The sequence below is a fragment of the Mobula hypostoma genome, chromosome 16, assembly GCF_963921235.1.
Source record: "Mobula hypostoma chromosome 16, sMobHyp1.1, whole genome shotgun sequence".
NCBI lineage: Eukaryota > Metazoa > Chordata > Chondrichthyes > Myliobatiformes > Myliobatidae > Mobula > Mobula hypostoma.
The window spans coordinates 24,300,370-24,320,602 of NC_086112.1; the positions used below are offsets into that span (position 1 = coordinate 24,300,370).

The 20,233-nt window shown below is 41.9% G+C and overlaps 1 protein-coding gene across 1 annotated transcript in view; it reads right to left on the bottom strand.

Moving 5' to 3' along the window:
* Positions 1-1,316: 1,316 nt before the first annotated feature.
* LOC134357289 (receptor expression-enhancing protein 5-like) overlaps positions 1,317-20,233 on the bottom strand; it is a 54,151-nt gene continuing 35,234 nt past the window's right edge. The window contains exons 4-6 of the mRNA XM_063068655.1: positions 11,285-11,423; positions 5,116-5,284; positions 1,317-3,014 (exon numbers count right to left, since the gene is read on the bottom strand). Of these exons, the coding sequence (XP_062924725.1) occupies positions 2,965-3,014; positions 5,116-5,284; positions 11,285-11,423 (358 nt within the window). The 3' untranslated portion in view covers positions 1,317-2,964. The remainder of the gene's footprint in view (positions 3,015-5,115; positions 5,285-11,284; positions 11,424-20,233) is intronic.

Below are 20,233 nucleotides of genomic sequence, written 5' to 3' on the forward strand. Positions count from 1 at the left end.
AAACAGCATCCTTACAGAATGAACTTAGAGAAAAGCAAAATGGTTGAAAAAGAAATTGGCTACATGCTGACAGCTGGTATCATTAGGCCCTCTACCTCAGACTGGGTGTCACCCTGCGTCCTTGTCCCTAAGCTGGACGGTAGCATAAGATTTTCTACTGACCACAGAAAAATCAATGCAATAACCAAGACAGATGCTTATCCTATCCTGAGAGTGGCTGACTGTATCGTAGCACATGTAAATATCTGGATATTTAGCATGGATTTCTTGTTAAAACACAGTGACGCTGTTTCTGTTTACAAATTTGAACGATCCCATCTGAAAATCTGCGCGTGCACGCAGAGTTTTCCATTTCTGCTGGTTCTTTAACCCATCACGAGGTACGTGACAATACCCTCTGGAGTTGATGTCTTTTGGTAGTATGAACATAGCTCATTCTGTATTTCTTGAACAAAATTAAGTTACCTTGAAATTTTAGCCTCACTTTATTTTTTGGAACCCGCTAACTACTATTGAATATTCAAGTGATTTTCATTTTCGCAAGGTTAACCGAACAGAGCTTTAACTCATAGTAACTGAGTATTTGTAGTTTAACTTTCATAGCCCATCTTTGAAGGACAGAATATTAACATTTCAAGTACAACTATGTCAAAATCTGATGTTGCATGTTATATAAATAACTGGATGTGACAAATATTAAAGCTAATGTACTTTCTTTCCCTCTCATAGAAATTCTTGTTCCACTTACCTGAAAAATACTGTCTTCCTCCTTTGCTATCTCAAGCTCTCCCCTGACCTTGGCATACTGCTTGTGATGTGAGGGAAGTTTTAATGTACCCTAATTCCATATCAGCATTGTTTCTGTAGCAGCAAGTGATGTCGATGGTCATGAAGCTCAATTTCAGTCCATTCAACTCCAGATGAAAGTAGCTGTTTCATAAGCCTTTCTTCAAACTTTAACGCCAAATCAAAATACTGCTGTCTGGATTCCATTTTGTCCCAAATTACAATCAATCACCCTTTATTCTCATTTGTAATGCTAATGAACAAATATATACGTATTCTGACAACACAGGTCTTGAAATTCTACCATTCGTTTGACATTACACGATGAACTATACAACAATATTAGAGTTCCACAATGGTGTTTATGCTTTGCAACGAAGGATCTGCACTTTCCTCCTTAAACATCTACACCTCTTCACTCTACACTGCTTTTAAAACCTAACTTTTCAACCAGGATTCTTTCAAATTAGTGAACTGTTCATGATCCCCATCAGTAGTTTAAAAAAAAAGCGGTACTGTATTTAATTCACCAAATTGTCTTTATTTGGCTCTGTATCCAAACCATTCACATACACTGAGAATGTTGTATTTACACTCCTCATGACCTGAGGCTTTTTTCTTATCAGTAAGCACAGATTTGACTTGCTCCAAGAACAGCTCAGAGCCACTTTTCCCCCAACATTGCCAGCTGTGTTAGTAAGTTTCAGTTCATTCTAGACTGCATCCTAAACCCTCTACCTTAAGATTTGCAGTGTTATGAAGTTTCTTCCTACCTGCACCCATTCACATCTATAAATGTCTGTGATGTATGAGACTTGCCAGATTCATCTTTGAAGGAATTTTACTTCTCTTGCTAAAGACACACAATTAGATTGAACTGTTTTTCAGTCACCTGCTGTGAAGACCTCTGGACCTTGTAGCTTTTCCCAAGAAATTGTGACATGTACCCTAATATGGACTTAAATACCAATAGACAATAAGTGCAGGAGTAGGCCATTCGGCCCTTTGAGCCAGCACCACCATTCACTGTGATCATGGCTGATCATCCACTATCAGTATCCAGTTCCTGCCTTATCCCCATAACCTTTGATTCCACTATCTTTCAGAGCTCTATCCATCTCTTTTTTGAAAGCAACCAGAGACTTGGCCTCCACAGCCTTCTGGGCAGAGCGTTCCATATATCCACCACTCTCTGGGTGAAAAAGTTTTTCCTCAACTCCATTCTAAATGGCCTACTCCTAATTCTTAACTGTGGCCTCTGGTTCTGGACTCACTCATGCTTCCTGCCTGCAGCATGTCCAATCCCTTAATAATCTTATATGTTTCAATAAGATCCCCTCTCAGCCTTCTAAATTCCAGAGTATACAAGCCCAGTCGCTCCAATCTTTCGACATATGACAGTCCCGCCATCCCGGGAATTAACCTTGTGAACCTACGCTGCACTCCCTCAATAGCAAGAATGTCCTTCCTCAAATTTGGAGACCAAAATTGCACACAGTACTCCAGGTGTGGTCTCACCAGGGCCCTGTACAGCTGCAGAAGGACCTCTTTGCTCTTATACTGCTAAATCAATACCTATATTGCTAAATAAACAGTTTAAAACACAGCTGGGTCACATAGTCAAGAGTCTCATTATGAAATGTTTTTAATAAGGGTGACAGATTGTAAGTATATAGAATATGAAAATTTCATTAGAAATTTATAGTATCCTGATGCGTGAAAAATACCTTCTATGTCTTGCCTCTATCATGTGATATTCTAGTTTAATTCACAGTACTAGCTACTGATAACATGGCAAAATGCTACAGAAACTGTACTTGCAATTTTAGCATATTTGGCAATTTAAATAGATTGTTCGAAGGAAAAAACAATCACTTGATAAGTTTATTGTACATTCACCATACAATGAAAGGACAAGACAAACCAGGGAAATTTCACTCAGAATTAAACCTCTATCATTGACACAGTTCAAGAACTTCTTGCAAGCAATTAAATATTGAATGTAGTATTACATTAAATTTAAGTATTACATTTTCCACTTGCTTTTGGTAAAATTGAGTACATAGATAAGAAACACATTTAAAGTGTGCATTTTTAAAACAACTTTCCAAAGGCAATATCTTAATACTCTGGATGCCAGGGAGCAAAGAATAAAGGCAAGCTTTTTAAAGGTATTGCTTAAGTGCTCTTCTTCTCTTCAAAGATTAGGTTTGCTGTCGCTTTCTTGGCTGGAAAAGACACAAATACACAAAAATTAACAATTTTGAAATACTTATTTTACTTAATCCTAATGTTGCCAAAGAAGTCACACAGGAACCACCCCACCATATTACCAAATTAATTTTTTCAAACACACTTTTGAAAACATTCTTCACTCACATGTTGTCAGATAACACTTTTCTAGTACTTAGCCCACTTACATGTCTTTGGCCCATAGCCTTCTATCTGTTGGCAATTCAAGTGTTCGTATGGATATGTTGTGGGAGCATCTGCCTCAACCACCTAATCAGTCGGTATTGCTCTGACTTATTTTCCAGCATGACCTACCAAATTAACAAGCAGAAAGCTGATCATTGCAGCCAGGCTTGATCTGATATCTCAGCTCAGTACCTAAAGCAGAACCTCCAGAAGTAATTTGCAATGCAATCTTAAACACAGGAGGTTCTGCAGATGTTGGAAGTCTTGAGCAACATGCAAAATGCTTCGTGTCTGCGAACTTTGCAGCGATTTGCCGCGCTAATATGATGACTGATACCCAGGCTTTGGGCCGATTCTGGGGATTTGGATCTAAGGATTCAATTTGGGTTAGAATGCTGTTGTTGCTTGCTTCTATTGTTTGCATGATTTGTGCTTTTTTTCCCTCCTCTTTTTTGCACATTGGGAATTGTTCTTTATTTTTTTAATAAATAGGGCTCTCTGCTGCTGCCTGTAAGCAGACAAATCTCAAAGTTGTATATTTTGTCCATTCTTTGATAATAAATGTACTTCAAATCTTTGCAGGGACTTTCGGTCCGATGCTCTTCTCCTCACATACCCGATGGAGGTGCAGCTTGATGAACATGAGGAAGTCTGCAGATGCTGGAAATCTGACCAATACACACAAAATGCTGGAGGAACTCAGCAGGTCAGGCATTATCTATGGGAAAGAGTAAACAATTGATGTTTTGGGCCCTGACCCTTCATCAGGACCGCAAAGGGCTGTGTGCTCAGCACACAGCTGACGTATGACTGGGTCGCAGGATTCAGCTCAAACTGTGTCACCAATTTTGCGGATGACACAACTGTGGTTGGCCTCATCAATAATGATGAGGAGTCTCCACTCCTCATGACGGGTCTTAGGCCAAAATGTCGACTGTTCACTCTTTTCCATAGACACTGCCTGACCTGCTGAATTCCTCCAGCATTGTGTGTGTGGGGATGCGCTTGTCAGGTCGGTCTCAGTGGTGCTCCTATAAATTTCAGTTAAAATGGAGGAGGGAAGGGAACCCCGTTTGCCTCCGTCTCCTCAGGAAGTGGAGACTCGCCTGTGCCTTCTTATTCAGGGAGGTGATATTGAGGGACCAGGTGAGGTCATCCATGGTGAACTCCCAGGAACTTGGTGCACTTAACTCTCTCCACGGAGGTGCCATGTTATTTGCAGAGGGGGCTGGTTCATCTGCACCTTCCCAAGGTCCACAATAGTTTCCTTGGTCTTTTCCATGTCTGGATTTGGGTGGTGGTTTTCTCACTAATCCACCAGCCTCTCCACTTCCTCTCTGTACTGTGACTCACCATCGTTACTGATGAGGCCAACCACTGTTGTGTCATGTGCAAACTTAGCAACACAGTTTGAGCTGAATCCTGCGACAGTTGCGTGTCAGCAGTGTGAACGGCAGCGGACTGAGCACACAGCCCTGGGGAGTGTTGGTGTTCAACATAATGGGACTAAAGACGTTGCTACCCGTGCGGACTGACTGTGGCATTTCTGTTAAATCCAGGATCCAGTTATAGAGGGAGGTGTTGAGACCCAGTGAGGACAGTTTCCCCACCACTCAGCATGGCAGGCAGCGTCTATGGAGGGGTGTAAACAGCTCAATGCAATCAGACAACGTTTGTAACTCTAGGATAAAGACTCTAGAGTGATGAATGATGTTTGCCTATGGAGACTCTTCATCTATCCCACTCAAAGGACCGAGCATACTGAAGGGTCCTCCTAATAATTATCCTCCTTTTGAATGTTTGCTTTGAGAGAGCCATGTTGCAGGCTCACCAAGCACTCGTTTATAGAAGCAGTTCAACCAATCTACTCACAAAAGCACCATAGTGAAATATGCCTTTTATTTATCTTACCATTTTCTCTAATGCTATCTGAAGCTTCCGAAGCCCTGTCACCTAGATCCTTCACGACCTTATCCAGTCGAGCCTCGTGCTTCAGAAAGAAAGTACGGATAAAGCGCTTGTAGATTAACTGAGAACCGTTGTTTGAGATGGGGGCCATACACCAAACCAGGAATGCGCACTAAATGTCAGAGAAAAATACACTTAATAACTGGAGATACTTCAACAGCCTATAGTGCTATTGCATTAAATTACTTGTTATATCAACTGTCACAAAATAATTTGCATGCTATCTTGATTTATGAGTTATTAGTTGGATTAGTTGTTAACAAACTTCTACAATGATGTCCTCTTGCCATGTGATTTTAAATGTCAGAAAAATATTCAGTCTATCTTTGACCTAAATGGTGCTATAAATCAGGAAGGTAAGATATCCATCCTTTCATTGATGCTGGAAGGCTGATAAAACAGAGGAACACCTGAGCAAAGGGGGGAAATATTAGCGACAAGGTGTGGGGAGAAGTGAAACAGGGCTGAAATACTTGAGCACTGAGAACTTGCATTCAGTCAGCAGAGATAGAGACTTCACCTTATTAATTCTTGGAGATATAAGATCAGGAAAGGTAATTGTCTCTCCAGTGGAACATGAACTGCAACTCACTGTGGGACAACTTACCATTAAGAGACTGGTTTTCATTACTGCAAATTATTCAATCCCTTTTGTATATTAAGTCTGTAGGGGCATAGATCTGTTTAGAGCAAAGCACCACTCTAAAGCAAATCCTTAATGATTGATTGGAAAGTTTTCTGCTGAGATTAGCACTGTGGGAAGCTATCATTTTGACAGGTGGTCACAGAGCCTAGATGCCCTATGAAGCATCTTCAGGATCTATTGGTTGCTGAATGAATTCCTGTCCCATCTAATGAGTGATTCATTCAGGAATTCACCAATTCACAGCACCATCCTACTGAAGTATAGAGTGGAGGTCCTGTTACAAAGCCTGAGTGGAGTTCTAGAATACCTTACTACATGGAGATACTATATTCATGCATTTATCTCACCTCCTCCTCCCCACCATATAAATGCAACCAGCCCTAGAGATATATTCTTACTTTCATAATATTTATTCTATTGCAGAACTTCACATCTAAAATATTCAATACATTTTGAAATGTAATGTTGCAACGTTTGTCCTTTTTTTTTTACAGTAGCAGTTCTTCCGGTTCTCACTAGAATTTGGAATGACTCAAAAGCTGATGATCATAAATTTTGACTACCTCAAGTTAAAATCTGACACCTACCCTAGTTCTATGCTGAATAACCAATTCTGGTATTTAAACAGCAAATGCTGCTTTATTCCACTTTTGAAAATGGCCTTTTATGTTCCTTTATAAACCCATAAAGGATCTAGATAATCCTTTTCAGAATTCCTCCCTTTTTGCTTGTTCTTAAGCTAAGCCAGATCAATATTAGTCGTTAGGTTCCTTTGTTGTATCTGGTCTCCTTGAGGAGCACAACTCTAAATGCAACTAAAAGGAAATGGAGCCAGCAACCCCTTCCCCTCTACACATAAAATAACTGAAACATTGCGCAGTGTCCTTTATCTTCTCCATAAGGTCAAATCAGCAATGAATCGAAGGCCCCCAGCAATGCTACACCCCACTCCCACCAGACTAGACACACTGTGCAAGGTACGACTCTAGCCACTGTAGTGCTTCCTTTTACAGCGTAATGACTTTAGTGCCTCAAAACCACACTCGGTTCACTGGCTTGAACTGACTTTATTACCTACATCCTTCATATACCTGACGTGTAAAAATCTTTACGTTACGCCTCCAAATATGTATTGTGCAATTTATAGTAATTTATAATAAATAGTATGTACAATAGGACAGTCAATATAACATAGAAATACAGTTGTATCAACATGAATTAATCAGTCTGATGGCCTGGTGGAAGAAGCTGTCCCGGAGCCTGTTGGTCCTGGCTTTTATGCTGCGGTACTGTTTCCCGGATGGTAGCAGCTGGAACGGTTTGTATTTGGGGTGACTCAGCTCCCCAGTGATCCTTCTGACCCTTTTTACACACCTGTCTTTGTAAATATCCTAAAAATTGGGAAGTTCATATATACAGATGCGCTGGGCTGTCCACACCACTCTCCGCCGAATCCTGCGATTGAGGGAAGTACAGTTCCTATACCAGGCAGTGATGCAGCCAGTCAGGATGCTCTCAATTGTGCCCTGTAGCAAGTTCTTAGGAGTTGGGGGCCTAGGATTTAGGATTTATGAAGCTTCTTCAACTGTTTGAGGTGAAAGAGGTGCTGTTGTGCCTTTTTCACCACATAGCCGATATGTACAGACCACGTGAGATCTTCGGTGATGTGTATGCTGAGGAACTTAAGAACTTGAGAGCTGTTCACCCTCTCAACCCCAGATTCACTTATGTCAATAAGGGTTAGAACATAGAATAGTACAGCACAGTACAGGCCCTTCGGCCCACAATGTTGTGCCGACCCTCAAACCCCGCCTCCCATATAAGCCCCCACCTTAGATTCCTCCATATACCCGTCTAGTAGTCCCTTAAACTTCACTAGTGTATCTGCCTCCACCACCGACTCAGGCAGTGCATTCCATGCACCAACCACTCTCTGAGTAAAAAACCTTCCTCTAATATCCCCCTTGAACCTCCCACCCCTTACCTTAAAGCCATATCCTCTTGTATTGAGCAGTGGTGCCCTGGGGAAGAGGCGCTGGCTATCCACTCTACCTATTCCTCTTATTATCTTGTACTGTCTCCATTCCTCCTGTACTCCACAACCAGCTCCTTTGTTTTTGCGACATTGAGGGAGAGGTTGTTTTCTTGACACCACTGTGTCAGGGTGATGATTTCTTCCCGGTAGGCAGTCTTGTTATTATTTGACAATAGACCAAGCAGTGCTCAGGCAGGACAGATTAGAGGGCTTGTCTACTGAGTCCTTGTGGGTGGAGCCGAGAAACAGGAAAGGTATGGCCACATTAGTGGGATTGTATTACTGACCACCCAATAGTCAAAGAGAATTGGAAGTGCAAATCTGCAGAGAGATAGCAGGCAACTGCAGGAAACATAAAGTTGTGGTGGTAGGGGATTTTAATTTTCCATATATTGACTGGGTCTCCCATACTGTTAGGGGTCTAGATGATTTAGAGTTTGTAAAATGTGTTCAGGAAAGTTTTCTAAATCAATATATAGAGGGACCAACTAGAGGGGATGCAATATTGGATCTCCTGTTAGGAAACGAGTTAGGACAAGTGACGGAAGTCTGTGTAGGGGAGCACTTTGGTTCCGGTGATCATAAGACCATTAGTTTCAACTTGATCATGGACAAGGATAGATCTGGTCCTAGGGTTGAGGTTCTTAACTGGAAGAAGGCCAAATTTGAAGAAATGAGAAAGGATCTAAAAAGCATGGATTGGGACAGGCTGTTCTCTGGCATGGATGTGACCGGTAGGTGGGAAGCCTTCAAAGCAGAAATTTTGAGAGTGCAGAATTTGTATGTTCCTGTCAGGATTAAAGGCAAGTTGAATAGGAATAAGGAACCTTGGTTCTCAAGGGATATTGCAACTCTGATAAAGAAGAAGAGGGAGTTGTATGACGTGTATAGGAAGCAGGGAGTAAATAAGGTGCTTGAGGAGTATAAGAAGTGCAAGAAAATACTTAAGAAAGAAATCAGGAGGGCTAAAAGAAGACATGAGGTTGCCTTGGCAGTCAAAGTGAAGGATAATCCAAAGAGCTTTTACAGGTATATTAAGAGCAAAAGGATTGTAAAGGATAAAATTGGTCCTCTTGAAGATCAGAGTGGTTTATGTGCGGAACCAAAGGAAATGGGGGAGATCTTAAATAGGATTTTTGCGTCTGTGTTTACTAAGGAAACTGGCATGAAGTCTATGGAATTAAGGGAAACAAGTAGTGAGATCATGGAAACTGTACAGATCGAAAAGGAGGAGGTCCTTGCTGTCTTGAAGAAAATTAAAGTGGATAAATCCCCCGGACCTGCCAGGGTGTTCCCTCGGACCTTGAAGGAGACTAGTGTTGAAATTGCAGGGGCCCTGGCTGAAATATTTAAAATGTCGCTGTCTACAGGTGAGGTGCCAGAGGATTGGAGAGTGGCTCATGTTGTTCCGTTGTTTAAATAAGGATCGAAAAGTAATCCGGGAAATTATAGGCCAGTAAGTTTAACGTCGGTAGTAGGTAAGTTATTGGAGGGAGTACTAAGAGACAGAATCTACAAGCATTTGGATAGACTGGGACTTATTAGGGAGAGTCAACATGGTTTTGTGCGTGGTAGGTCATGTTTGACCAATCTATTGGAGTTTTTCCAGGAGGTTACCAGGAAAGTGGATGAAGGGAAGGCAGTGGATATTGTCTACATGGACTTCAGTAAGGCCTTTGACAAGGTCCCGCATGGGAGGTTAGTTAGGAAAATTCAGTCGCTAGGTATACATGGAGAGGTGGTAAATTGGATTAGACATTGGCTCGATGGAAGAAGCCAGGGAGTGGTGGTAGAGAATTGCTTCTCTGAGTGGAGGCCTGTGACTAGTGGTGTGCCACAGGGATCAGTGCTGGGTCCATTGTTATTTGTCATCTATATCAATGATCTGGATGATAATGTGGTAAATTGGATCAGCAAGTTTGCTGATGATACGAAGATTAGAGGTGTAGTAGACAGTGAGGAAGGTTTTCAGAGCCTGCAGAGGGACTTGGACCAGCTGGAAAAATGGGCTAAAAAATGGCACATGGAGTTTAATACTGACAAGTGTGAGGTATTGCATGTTGGAAGGACAAACCAACGTAGAACATACAGGGTTAATGGTAAGGCACTGAGGAATGCAGTGGAACAGAGGGATCTGGGAATACAGATACAAAATTCCCTAAAAGTGGCGTCACAGGTAGATAGGGTCATACAGAGAGCTTTTGGTACATTGGCCTTTATTAATCAAAGTATTGAGTATAAGAGCTGGAATGTTATGATGAAGTTGTATAAGGCATTGGTGAGGCCGAATCTGGAGTATTGTGTTCAGTTTTGGTCACCAAATTACAGGAAGGATATAAATAAGGTTGAAAGAGTGCAGAGAAGGTTTACAAGGATGTTGCCAGGACTTGAGAAACTCAGTTACAGAGAAAGGTTGAATAGGTTGGGACTTTATTCCCTGGAGCGTAGAAGAATGAGGGGAGATTTGATAGAGGTATATAAAATTATGATGGGTATAGATAGAGTGAATGCAAGCAGGCTTCTTCCACTGAGGAAAGGGGAGAAAAAAACTAGAGGACATGGGTTAAGGGTGAGGGGGGAAAAGTTTAAAGGGAACATTAGGGGGGGCTTCTTCACACAGAGAGTGGTAGGAGTATGGAATGAGCTGCCAGACGAGGTGGTAAATGCGGGTTCTTTTTTAACATTTAAGAATAAATTGGACAGATACATGGATGGGAGGTGTATGGAGGGATATGGTCCGTGTGCAGGTCAGTGGGACTAGGCAGAAAATGGTTCAGCACAGCCAAGAAGGGCCAAAAGGCCTGTTTCTGTGCTGTAGTTTCTATGGTTTCTATGTAGAGTCCTCAGCAAATTTAATTAACAGATTGGAGCTGTGGGTCCGACACAGCCACGGGTATACAGAGAGTGAAGGAAGGGGCACAAAGCAGGGTGAGGGCCGAGGTCTTTGAGCTTCTTGTCAAGCCTGGAGGGAATCATGGTGTTGAATGCTGAACGCTGAACTGTAGTCCAAGAACAGCACTCTCACATAAGCAGCCTTCTCCAGATGTGTAAGGACGGTGTGTAGAGTTGTGGCTACTGCGTCATCTGTCGATCAGTTATATAGGTAGGTGAATTGTAGGGTGTCCAGTGTGGGTGGTAGCAAGCTGCAGGTGTAGTTCTTAACCAGTCTTACAAAGCACTTGCTTATGTAACATGCTGTAAGGTTTCACTGCTAATGTAATGGACTCTGTAATGCCACTATGACACTAATTTCCTTTAGGGTTAGTAAAGCATCTAAATTTACATGTATTCATATGAACAGTAGAAACCATTATCTTAATTTTTTTTACCTATACTATTTGAGTAGTAGATGCCAAGAAATATCAGTTATGCTTCAATTATTCCCAATGTACGCTCTAATTTGATTGCAACACCAATCCACTTTTACCCACCTTCAATATATAATAGAAGGGAAACCAGGAAAAAAGTATGTCCGAAAAGAATTCAGCGACACTGAAGAGACCGTAAACTACCCAGTACATCAGCCATATCGTGTCATCATCTTTATCAGGGCTTTCAATGGCCTTGATTCTGCAGGAATGAAAAGCAAAACAAAAATTAATTCTTGCAGGCAAGTATTTCAAGAGCATAGAAAATCTGTTTTTAACATTATTTTTAAATAGGCAGTCATACTGGAAGGCCAGATGTAGATACACTGGGATACGGGTTGAAACTCTCTAGTGCAGCACCCTTGGGACTTAGCCAGTGTCAGACCATAGACAAGGACCTGATCACTTCCCTCCGAGTGGGAGAACTGTTCTGATAGAACGAAAGACAGAGACCGCACCCCCTCCCACCCTGGATTATGGAGGGTTTCTGAGAATGGCTCGGAACCTAAAATGTCAGAAATTTTGTAGACTGAGATCTCAAAAGTCAAACTGGCAAGTTAATTTGCTCCATATTAGTACAGTTACTTTTAGATCTTTGTCAGATTTAACTAATTAATGCAGATTTGTACTACAGATTCCATCAGTTCTATTCCCCAACATTCCTCCATAGCCTAACCTCTCACATGTTCAGGAACTCTGCCACCCACCAGTTTACAGCAGTTAATTGGCACCTTGGTGTATCTCTGGGATTTCAGTAGAAACTAGAGAACCTTGAGGAAACCCACAGAGAATTTCGTATTGGTTTATTATTGTCACATGTACCCACAGTGAAAAGCTCGTCTTGCATTCTGTTTATGCAAATAAAATCATTGCCCGATACATTGAGCTAGAATAAAGTGAAACAATAACACTTCAGAATAATATGTACTGTAAAAGCTACCAAAAATGCACAGTGCACGTAAATGAAGTGCAAGATGTAATGAGTTAGATTGTGAGGTCAAGCATCCATCTTATTGTACAAGAGATCTGTTAAAGAGACAGATAACAGCGGGATAGAAGCTGACCTCTAGCCCGGTGGTATGTGCTTTCAGGCTTCTGTATGTTCTGCCCAATGAGAGAGGGGAGAGAGAATGTCTGGGGTGGTTTGATCTTTGATACGCTGGCTGCTTTTACTGAGGCAGTGAGAAATGTAGACAACGGGGGATGGGGGTGGCCTTAGCTATGTTTTACCCGTTTCAACTGAAACGGGCCCCGCCCTCCCAGGGGTCCCCGACTGACATGCAAAAATTTAATGCACAGCTCCCAGACACCATAATATTCTCCCGCTATTGCCAGCCGAACCACCAGTGGGCACTCGCTGACTGACATCTGAGAAAATACATTAATATTTACTTCACTTGTAAACATTGCTCCTAGCAAAGGCGGCTACTTTTCATTGAGAGGAAAATGAAACACTCCTATCCTAGTGGTGCTGAAAAACGGAAAATATTAGACAATAAAACGTCTAAATAGTCTCCCAAAAGTTACATCTTTCTTTGGTCCAACATCTGTAAAAGGCCCGCCGACTGCAGTTGCTGCTGCACCATCATGACAGCATGGGGCTGCAGTGCCAAGTGACAGTGTAAGCGGTACAGGAGATGTTGATAATCAGAGCAATGAAAATGAGAAGAACAATTCTACTCAAACAGATGGTGATAATAATGACCAAACTTTGTTTGATGAACAAGCACCACAGCTTGATGACAATCCTACAACTGAGACAGGTGAGGGAGATGTCGCCACCAGCACACCAGACAGAGAGAAAGCCCCACTAACATTCACAGAGACTGATCCGACACGTTGGCCAACACAATTACCAGTGACCAACGGATCGACATTGTTCGGAGAGGTCTCATTCAGTTAGAGGATGTTAACTTTCCACAGAGCCAATCACACCGTCATTTTACCAAGGACAGATATCTTATGAAGATGAATAAAGGAGAAACCATTTGTAGGTCATGGTTAGTGTACTCAGAATCATCTGATTCAATCTTCTGTTTCTGCTGTACCCTATCTGGCAAGCGAAATCACAGTCTCACCTGCGGAGGTTTCAGAGTGTGGGAGCGACTCACTCTCACACTCCAGGATCGTGAGAAGTCAAATGCGCACCGTGCCAACATGGATAGCTGGCACAAGCTGGAAACACACTTAAGAACGCGCAGTGCCATTGACAGCACGTACCAAGAAATGCAAATGCTGGAAAAAAAACACTGGAATGATGTCATGAAGAGGTTCATTGCCACAGTCTGTCATCTTGCAGAACGAAACCTTGCTTTCCATGGCCACAATTCCACCCTACATGAACCAAATAATGGGAACTTTCTAGGTCTGGTGAAGCTGCTTGCTGAGTTCAACCCAGTGATGAGCAAACATATCAGACAAGCAGAGAAAAAAGAGATTACTGACCACTACATGGGGAAAACCATACAAAACGAGTTAATCACACTTATTAGAAACAAGACACTGGAAGCGATAACAGCGAGAGTAAAACAATCACGTTACTACTCGGTGATAATGGACTGCACTACTGACACTGCACACATACAGCAGCTCTCTGTGACACTGCGCATTGTCACATGCCAAGTAAATGTTGGAGCTACTGTTCGTGAGCATTTTGTCGGTTTCCTACCAGTGCTTAACACAACAGGTGCGGGCCTAACCAACGTTTTCTTAACGCATATGGAGAAGTTAGGATTAGATATCTCAAAATGCAGGGGGCAGGCATATGATAACGGGAGCAATATGCAGGGGAAAAATAGCAGGGTGCAGAAGAGGGTGCTAGATATTAACAAAAAAGCACTGTTCATGCCATGCGCCAGCCACAACCCAAACCTAGTTATTGTCGATGCTGCAAAATCAACAGTGGAGTCTGTGAGCTTCTTTGGGGTGCTGCAACGTCTATACACATTGTTCAGCTCATCGACACAGAGATGGGAGCTTTTCCAGGAGAACGTGCCACAGATGACCCTCAAGGCCATATCCAACATGCGATGGGAGTGCCACGTGGAAAGTGTGAAAGTCCTACGCTACCAGCTTCCCGATGTTGGCAATGCGCTCCTGTCACTGATTGAACATGCCACACAGAAAGGTGACAGTGAAACCACATCTGCAGCCAGAGGCTGAGAACAGGAGATCATGTCATGGAAATTCCTGCTGACTGTTATCATCTGGTACAATGTTTTACAGGAGGCGAATCGTGTCAGCAAGCTGCACAAGAGCCTACAAGTGGGAATCGATGTGCTACAGCGCGAGGTGGAATATGTTCTGAAATTTCTCAAGGAATACAGAGAGAATGGCCTTTCATCTGCCCAAACAGATGCCAGAGACATAGCTGAAGAGATAGGGATGCCAATGGTCTTTCCTACTGCATGAATCAGAAAACCAAAACACCAGTTCCAGTACGAGTCCCAAAGTGCAGATCCTTCCCTGACAGTGGCACCCGAGGAATGGTACAAGAGAGGTTTTCCTTGCACTAGTGGACTCTGTTATCACAGGCATTAGTGAGCGCTTCAAGCTGATGGAGTCATTTTACAGTCTGTTTGGCTTCATTTATGGAAGAGAGGAAATGAAACAAGCCACCCAAAGTCGCAAACTGAAAGATAGCTGCGTAAACATGGAGAGGACACTTGGTGATGTGGATGCTGAGGACCTTTTGCGTGAGGTGTCGGCTGCTGTCAGTGCCGTGCCTGCAAAAGAAACCACTGGCCTGCAGATTCTGACCTACATTTACAGCAACAATCTGGTTGAACTGTATCCTAACCTCACTATTGCTCTGAGAATCATGCTGACAGTGCCTGTTACTGTAGCGAGTGGAGAGAGAAGTTTTTCGAGGCTAAAGCTCATCAAAGCGCATCTGAGGACAACCATGCTCCAGGAGCATCTGTCAGCTCTTGCTCAGATATCAATTGAGCATGAAATAACAAGATCACTGGACAAAGATGAGCTCATTAAAGCATTCTCAGCACTCAAGCACAGGAGGGTGGTGAAGTTCTAGTGGTAAGTCTTTTAACACATTTTTAGCAGAAATAAAGTTTATAATTAAAATAATAAAATAAACCATGTATTTCACTCAAAATGTGTATAGGCGATTAGGTGGCGTTTCCACAAATCGTAATTTCTCTCTCCCGCTTGCGTCCCCCCTCTCTTTCTCACTCTCCTCCTATTCGCTCTCCAGGCCTTACGTGAGCTGTCCGTCTGTCCGTGGTGCTGAAAGAGCGCGGGACGCAGTTTGTTGTAAACTTCCAGTAGTTAACTTTCAGACACTGTTCATTGAATAAATAAAGTGCGAATTTTCATTAAATATGACATTGCTTTTGTTATTAATTTGACAGAAATTGATTAAGCTGTTCTTATGTCAGCTGATACCTAACACATTGTGCCATTCAACGCAGACTAGTTGCTGAAAAGGGCGAGGCTTCTCACTCCAAAGCAAAAAATGTCATTCTTTCAGTTTTTAATTAAGAGAATTGTTTGGATTATGTTGAGCTGTCTGCCCATTACGCTGAAAATGCATATAATGCATCAATGTTTAAGTCTGAAATTATACCATTATTGATGCAAACCAACTTGAACATTCGCTTCTTCTCTTTCTTTCTTTTTTTGGGAAGCAAGGGTAGGACCCCTCATTAACTCTTGAAACGGGCCCCCGGATGCTTAAGGCCGCCTATGGTGAACACATAATCGTTGGCAGACATAGAGGGATATGGGTCAAACACAGGAAATTGGGTGTAGCTGGGACAGCACTGTGGTTGGCATGAGCTCAATGGGCCAAAGGACCTGTATCTGTGCTGTATTGCCCCAATTCAGGATTTGACCTCTGTCAATACTAGGTTTAACAATAAACTCACAAGAACTGTGAATACAATTTGTGATGTTTTTGTTCTGGACAGGGAGATGAAAAGATTGAATGCAAGGCCAGTGGAGTCAGTACAGTGAAGTGGTACTAAGGTAAAATAACAATCAGCCACGAGCTCACTGACTGGCCTTATCCTGCTTCTCTTTCCATGTTCTTTGTGTTGATGAGAATAGAATAATGGCTAAAACAGAAACAAGTCCGAGAAACAAAAATATTGCAAAATGGAGGTGGTTAAAGAAGAGTAGGTTGGTTAAAAACAGAATCACAAGAGAACAGAGACAGACAGAGAGCATAAATGTGTAGATCACAAGCCCACAGAAAAGAGCTGTCCAATGGGATCGCTTGGGTAACGCTTCAAAAGACCTAGTAGTAAAGATAATGTTTCTCAATTAATCAACACTGGTCAAAATGAATGATTTAAGGAGCCTCTGTGTGCTTCTACACTATAGTTAAATTTCAGGCCTATTTTAAGTATAATCAACTGATTTAACCCAAATAAAGAATTCTGTAGGTCACAACCTGAAGATGCTGATGATAAATGTTCACCATGTGACACAAGTACAATATTTTTCCTGAAACTGAATGCAAGCATAAAAATTAATTTTCCCAAAAGCTGTTGAACAAATATGCTTTATATTGCTTCAGCTGGCAAACATATTACTGAGAACAGTTTTATGCCCAACTTGCATTTTCCTGTATAAGCATTGTGATCGCGGCTCAAAACTACTTCAGAAAAGTAAAATATCTACACAGGAGAAAACCCAAGGGCAGATATGCACAGCACAACTATATTTAATGAAATGTTTAAAAAGAATGTACCTTTGTACTTGTATATATAGAATTTCTGTTGAAAAATGCAAATTTGTTTTTAAATTTTGGTGCTTTTAAAAAACTATGAAAGAAATTACTGAAAGATAGATTTCAATGAGGCCAAGTTACAGATCACTGCACTTTTGGAACAGGAGATATTTTCTGAAAGTGGATACCATCCATTTGGCAGACTAAAGGAGTGGTGTTATAGTCTGCACCATATTCTGGTCATATGTGAAACACAAGAAACAGAAGCAGATGGTCATTTAGTTCCTCTCATCTGCTCTGCCATTCACTGAGATCACAGCTGATCTTTTGGCAGAGTGGCACTTTTCTGCAGAAGCCCTATCTACCCCCCATTCCTTTAATCTTTGAAAATTTGTCACCGTCTAGAATGTACATGGTGACTGGGTCTCCACAGCTACTTGGGTAAAGAATTCCAAAGATCCACTAACCTCTGTCTCATCTCTGTCTTGAATGGCCAAGCCCTTATTTTGAGACGGTGACCTCAGATTTAAGGCACCCCAGCTAGCAGAAACATATTCCCGAAAGCTTTCCCATCAAGTTCACCTTGCAAGCACTTCTGGTGAATGCTAAATTTGCTGGTGATCCAAAGATAAGTGGGAAAGTAATTTCTGGAGATAATATAAGGAAGCTCTAGAAGTGGCATATAGATAGATAAAGTAATGGGCAAACATGTAGCAAAGGAAGAATAAGCATATCATTGCCAGCTAGGGTTAAATCAGAGGTTGCTGGCTGGTGTGGCTTGAAGGGCCAGAAAGGCCTAATCCAAGCTGTCTCTCTAATTAAAATAAACAATAAATATCATTTTCTCAACAAATAATGCTGGAAATGTGAAGTTGTCCTTCCTAGCAAGAAAAACAAAGCAGCACATTATCTGAGCGGTGAGAGCGCTAGGATGCAGAGATGGAGGTAGAGCGAACTGCTGCACAAAAGGCTGGTATGCAGGTATATTAAGTAATTAGGAAAACCAATGGAATGTTAAGGGATTATCGTGAAGAGAATTAAAGGACAAAGATTATGTTTCAGCTTTATAGAGGAATAGTGAATATAGAGTATTGTTCTATGCAAGGATGGACATCAATGCATTGGAAGCATTTCAAAGGAAGTTTACTTGATTAATATCTGGAATGGTTTGTTTAACATGAAGTTGGACAGTTAGTTTTACACTCAGTGAAGTTTTGAAAAACCAGGGCTGACTTGACCAAAACATTCTTGATCCTGCAACTGAGGGATCTTGACAGAATGGATACGGAAGGAATGTTTGCTCTTGTGGGAGAATCTAAACTAGGAGCCTCAGTTAAATAGCGATCATCTATTTAAGGTAGATGAAAATTCCAATGAGAAAAAATAGTGTAGTGAAAGAACAGTCCTTGAATATTTCTTTAAGGCAGAGGTACGACAGATAGATTTCTGATTATTAAGATTTACTTATTTATTTAGTGATACAGTGTGGAGTAGGCCCATCGAGCCACGCAGTCCCAACAACCCCTGATAAACTTGATTAATCTTAACCTAATGACAGGACAATTTACAAAGACCAATTTACCCACCCAGTACGTCTTTGGACTGTGGGAGGAAACCGGAGCACCCAGAAAGAAAACACATTCCACAAGGAAGTAGTACAGAGATTCCTTACAGAATAGCACCGGAATTGAACTCCGAGGGCTGTGATAGTGTCGCGCTAACCACTACATAACCCTGGCACCGAATTTAGGAGGGCTCGAGGTTACAACAGCTTCATTAATCCCATTTTATACATTATTTTAAATCATCCTGTAGTGACCTGTATGCCACATGCAATACTATGGAATAGACAATTGTCCTTTAAGGTCATCACCTGTCGTGTGCGACTTTCTCAAGGCCGTTTTTTTGCAACATTATGAAGCATGAGGCGCAGTGACCTACTGCTGCTCCCAAATTGTTTCTATACTCAAATTTGGTGCCAACCAGTGAGAGAGAGGTGGCTACAGAACCCTCTCATGATGCAAGAGGATCTCAAGCTCTTGAACCTCACCGCCCCCCACCCCATCCCACAGTCATATGCCTTCACCTGAGATTCCATGACTGTTTTTAAGTGGTTAGGTGATGAAGCTCAATGATCATGCTGGTGGAAAATTTGGAAGAGAAAATTTAAAGTGTGTTGGAAATGCACAGTGGTTGGTTACCATCTGTAGTGTGAAAATCAATTAATGCTTCAGGTCAATTACTGGTTGGAGGGGGGAAAAACATAGGATGTAGGCTTATTACATATAACAACACTTTACACACACATACACTCTACATCAGTTGCCCTCAGTCCCATTTCTTCTTCTCCCACCTAATTCCCCTTCTTCTCCCACCTAATTCCCCTGCAATTTAACCTTCCACATAGGCACTAACTTCCCCTTACTTCTTGATTCCTTAACCATCTACCTGAGGTAAGGGGAAATTTACAGCACATCTTTGGAAACTGGGGCACTCAGAGAAGAACCTACACCGTTACAAAAACTGACAGTGACATCACCCTGTATCAGGTTCGTACCCAGATCTAGGAGATGTAAGACTGCAGTACTAACTGCTTCGTCTTTACTCACTACCAGGCTGCCCCCCACCCCCAGCTTAAACTAGCATCAAGGGAAAGAAAATTCCTATTAATTTTATTTACTAGTTATAAAATTGTGCAAACAGGAAATCCTCAGATGGATCAGAAGTGGAGAGAGTGAGCAATTTCAGATTCCTTGGTGTCAATATCTCTGAGGAGCTAACCTGGACCCAACGTATCGATGCAGCTACAAAGAAGGCACAACAGCAGCTATACTTTATTAGGCGTTTGAGAAGATTTCGTATGTCTCCAAAAACACTCAAAATTTCTAGATATACTGCGGAGAGCACTCTAACAGGCTGCCTCACCATCTTGTATAGGTGGACTTCTGTACAGGATTGAAGTAAGCTGGCAGAGAGTTGTAAACTTAGCCAGCTCCATCAAGGGCATGAGCCTCCATAGTAACCAGGACATCTTCAAGGAACGATGCCTCAGAAAGGTGGTGTCCATCATTAAGGACCGCCATTACCCAGGTCATGCCTTGTTCTCATTGCTACCATCAGGAAGGAGGTACAGAAACATGAAGGCACACACTCAATCATTTAGGAAAAGATTCCTCCCATCTGCCATCTGTTTTCTGAATGGACATTGAACCCATGAACACTACTTCACTACTTTTTAAAATTCTATTTTGCACTACTTAAATGTAATATATATATACCTACTGTAATTCACAGCTTTTCTTTATTATTATGCATTGCAT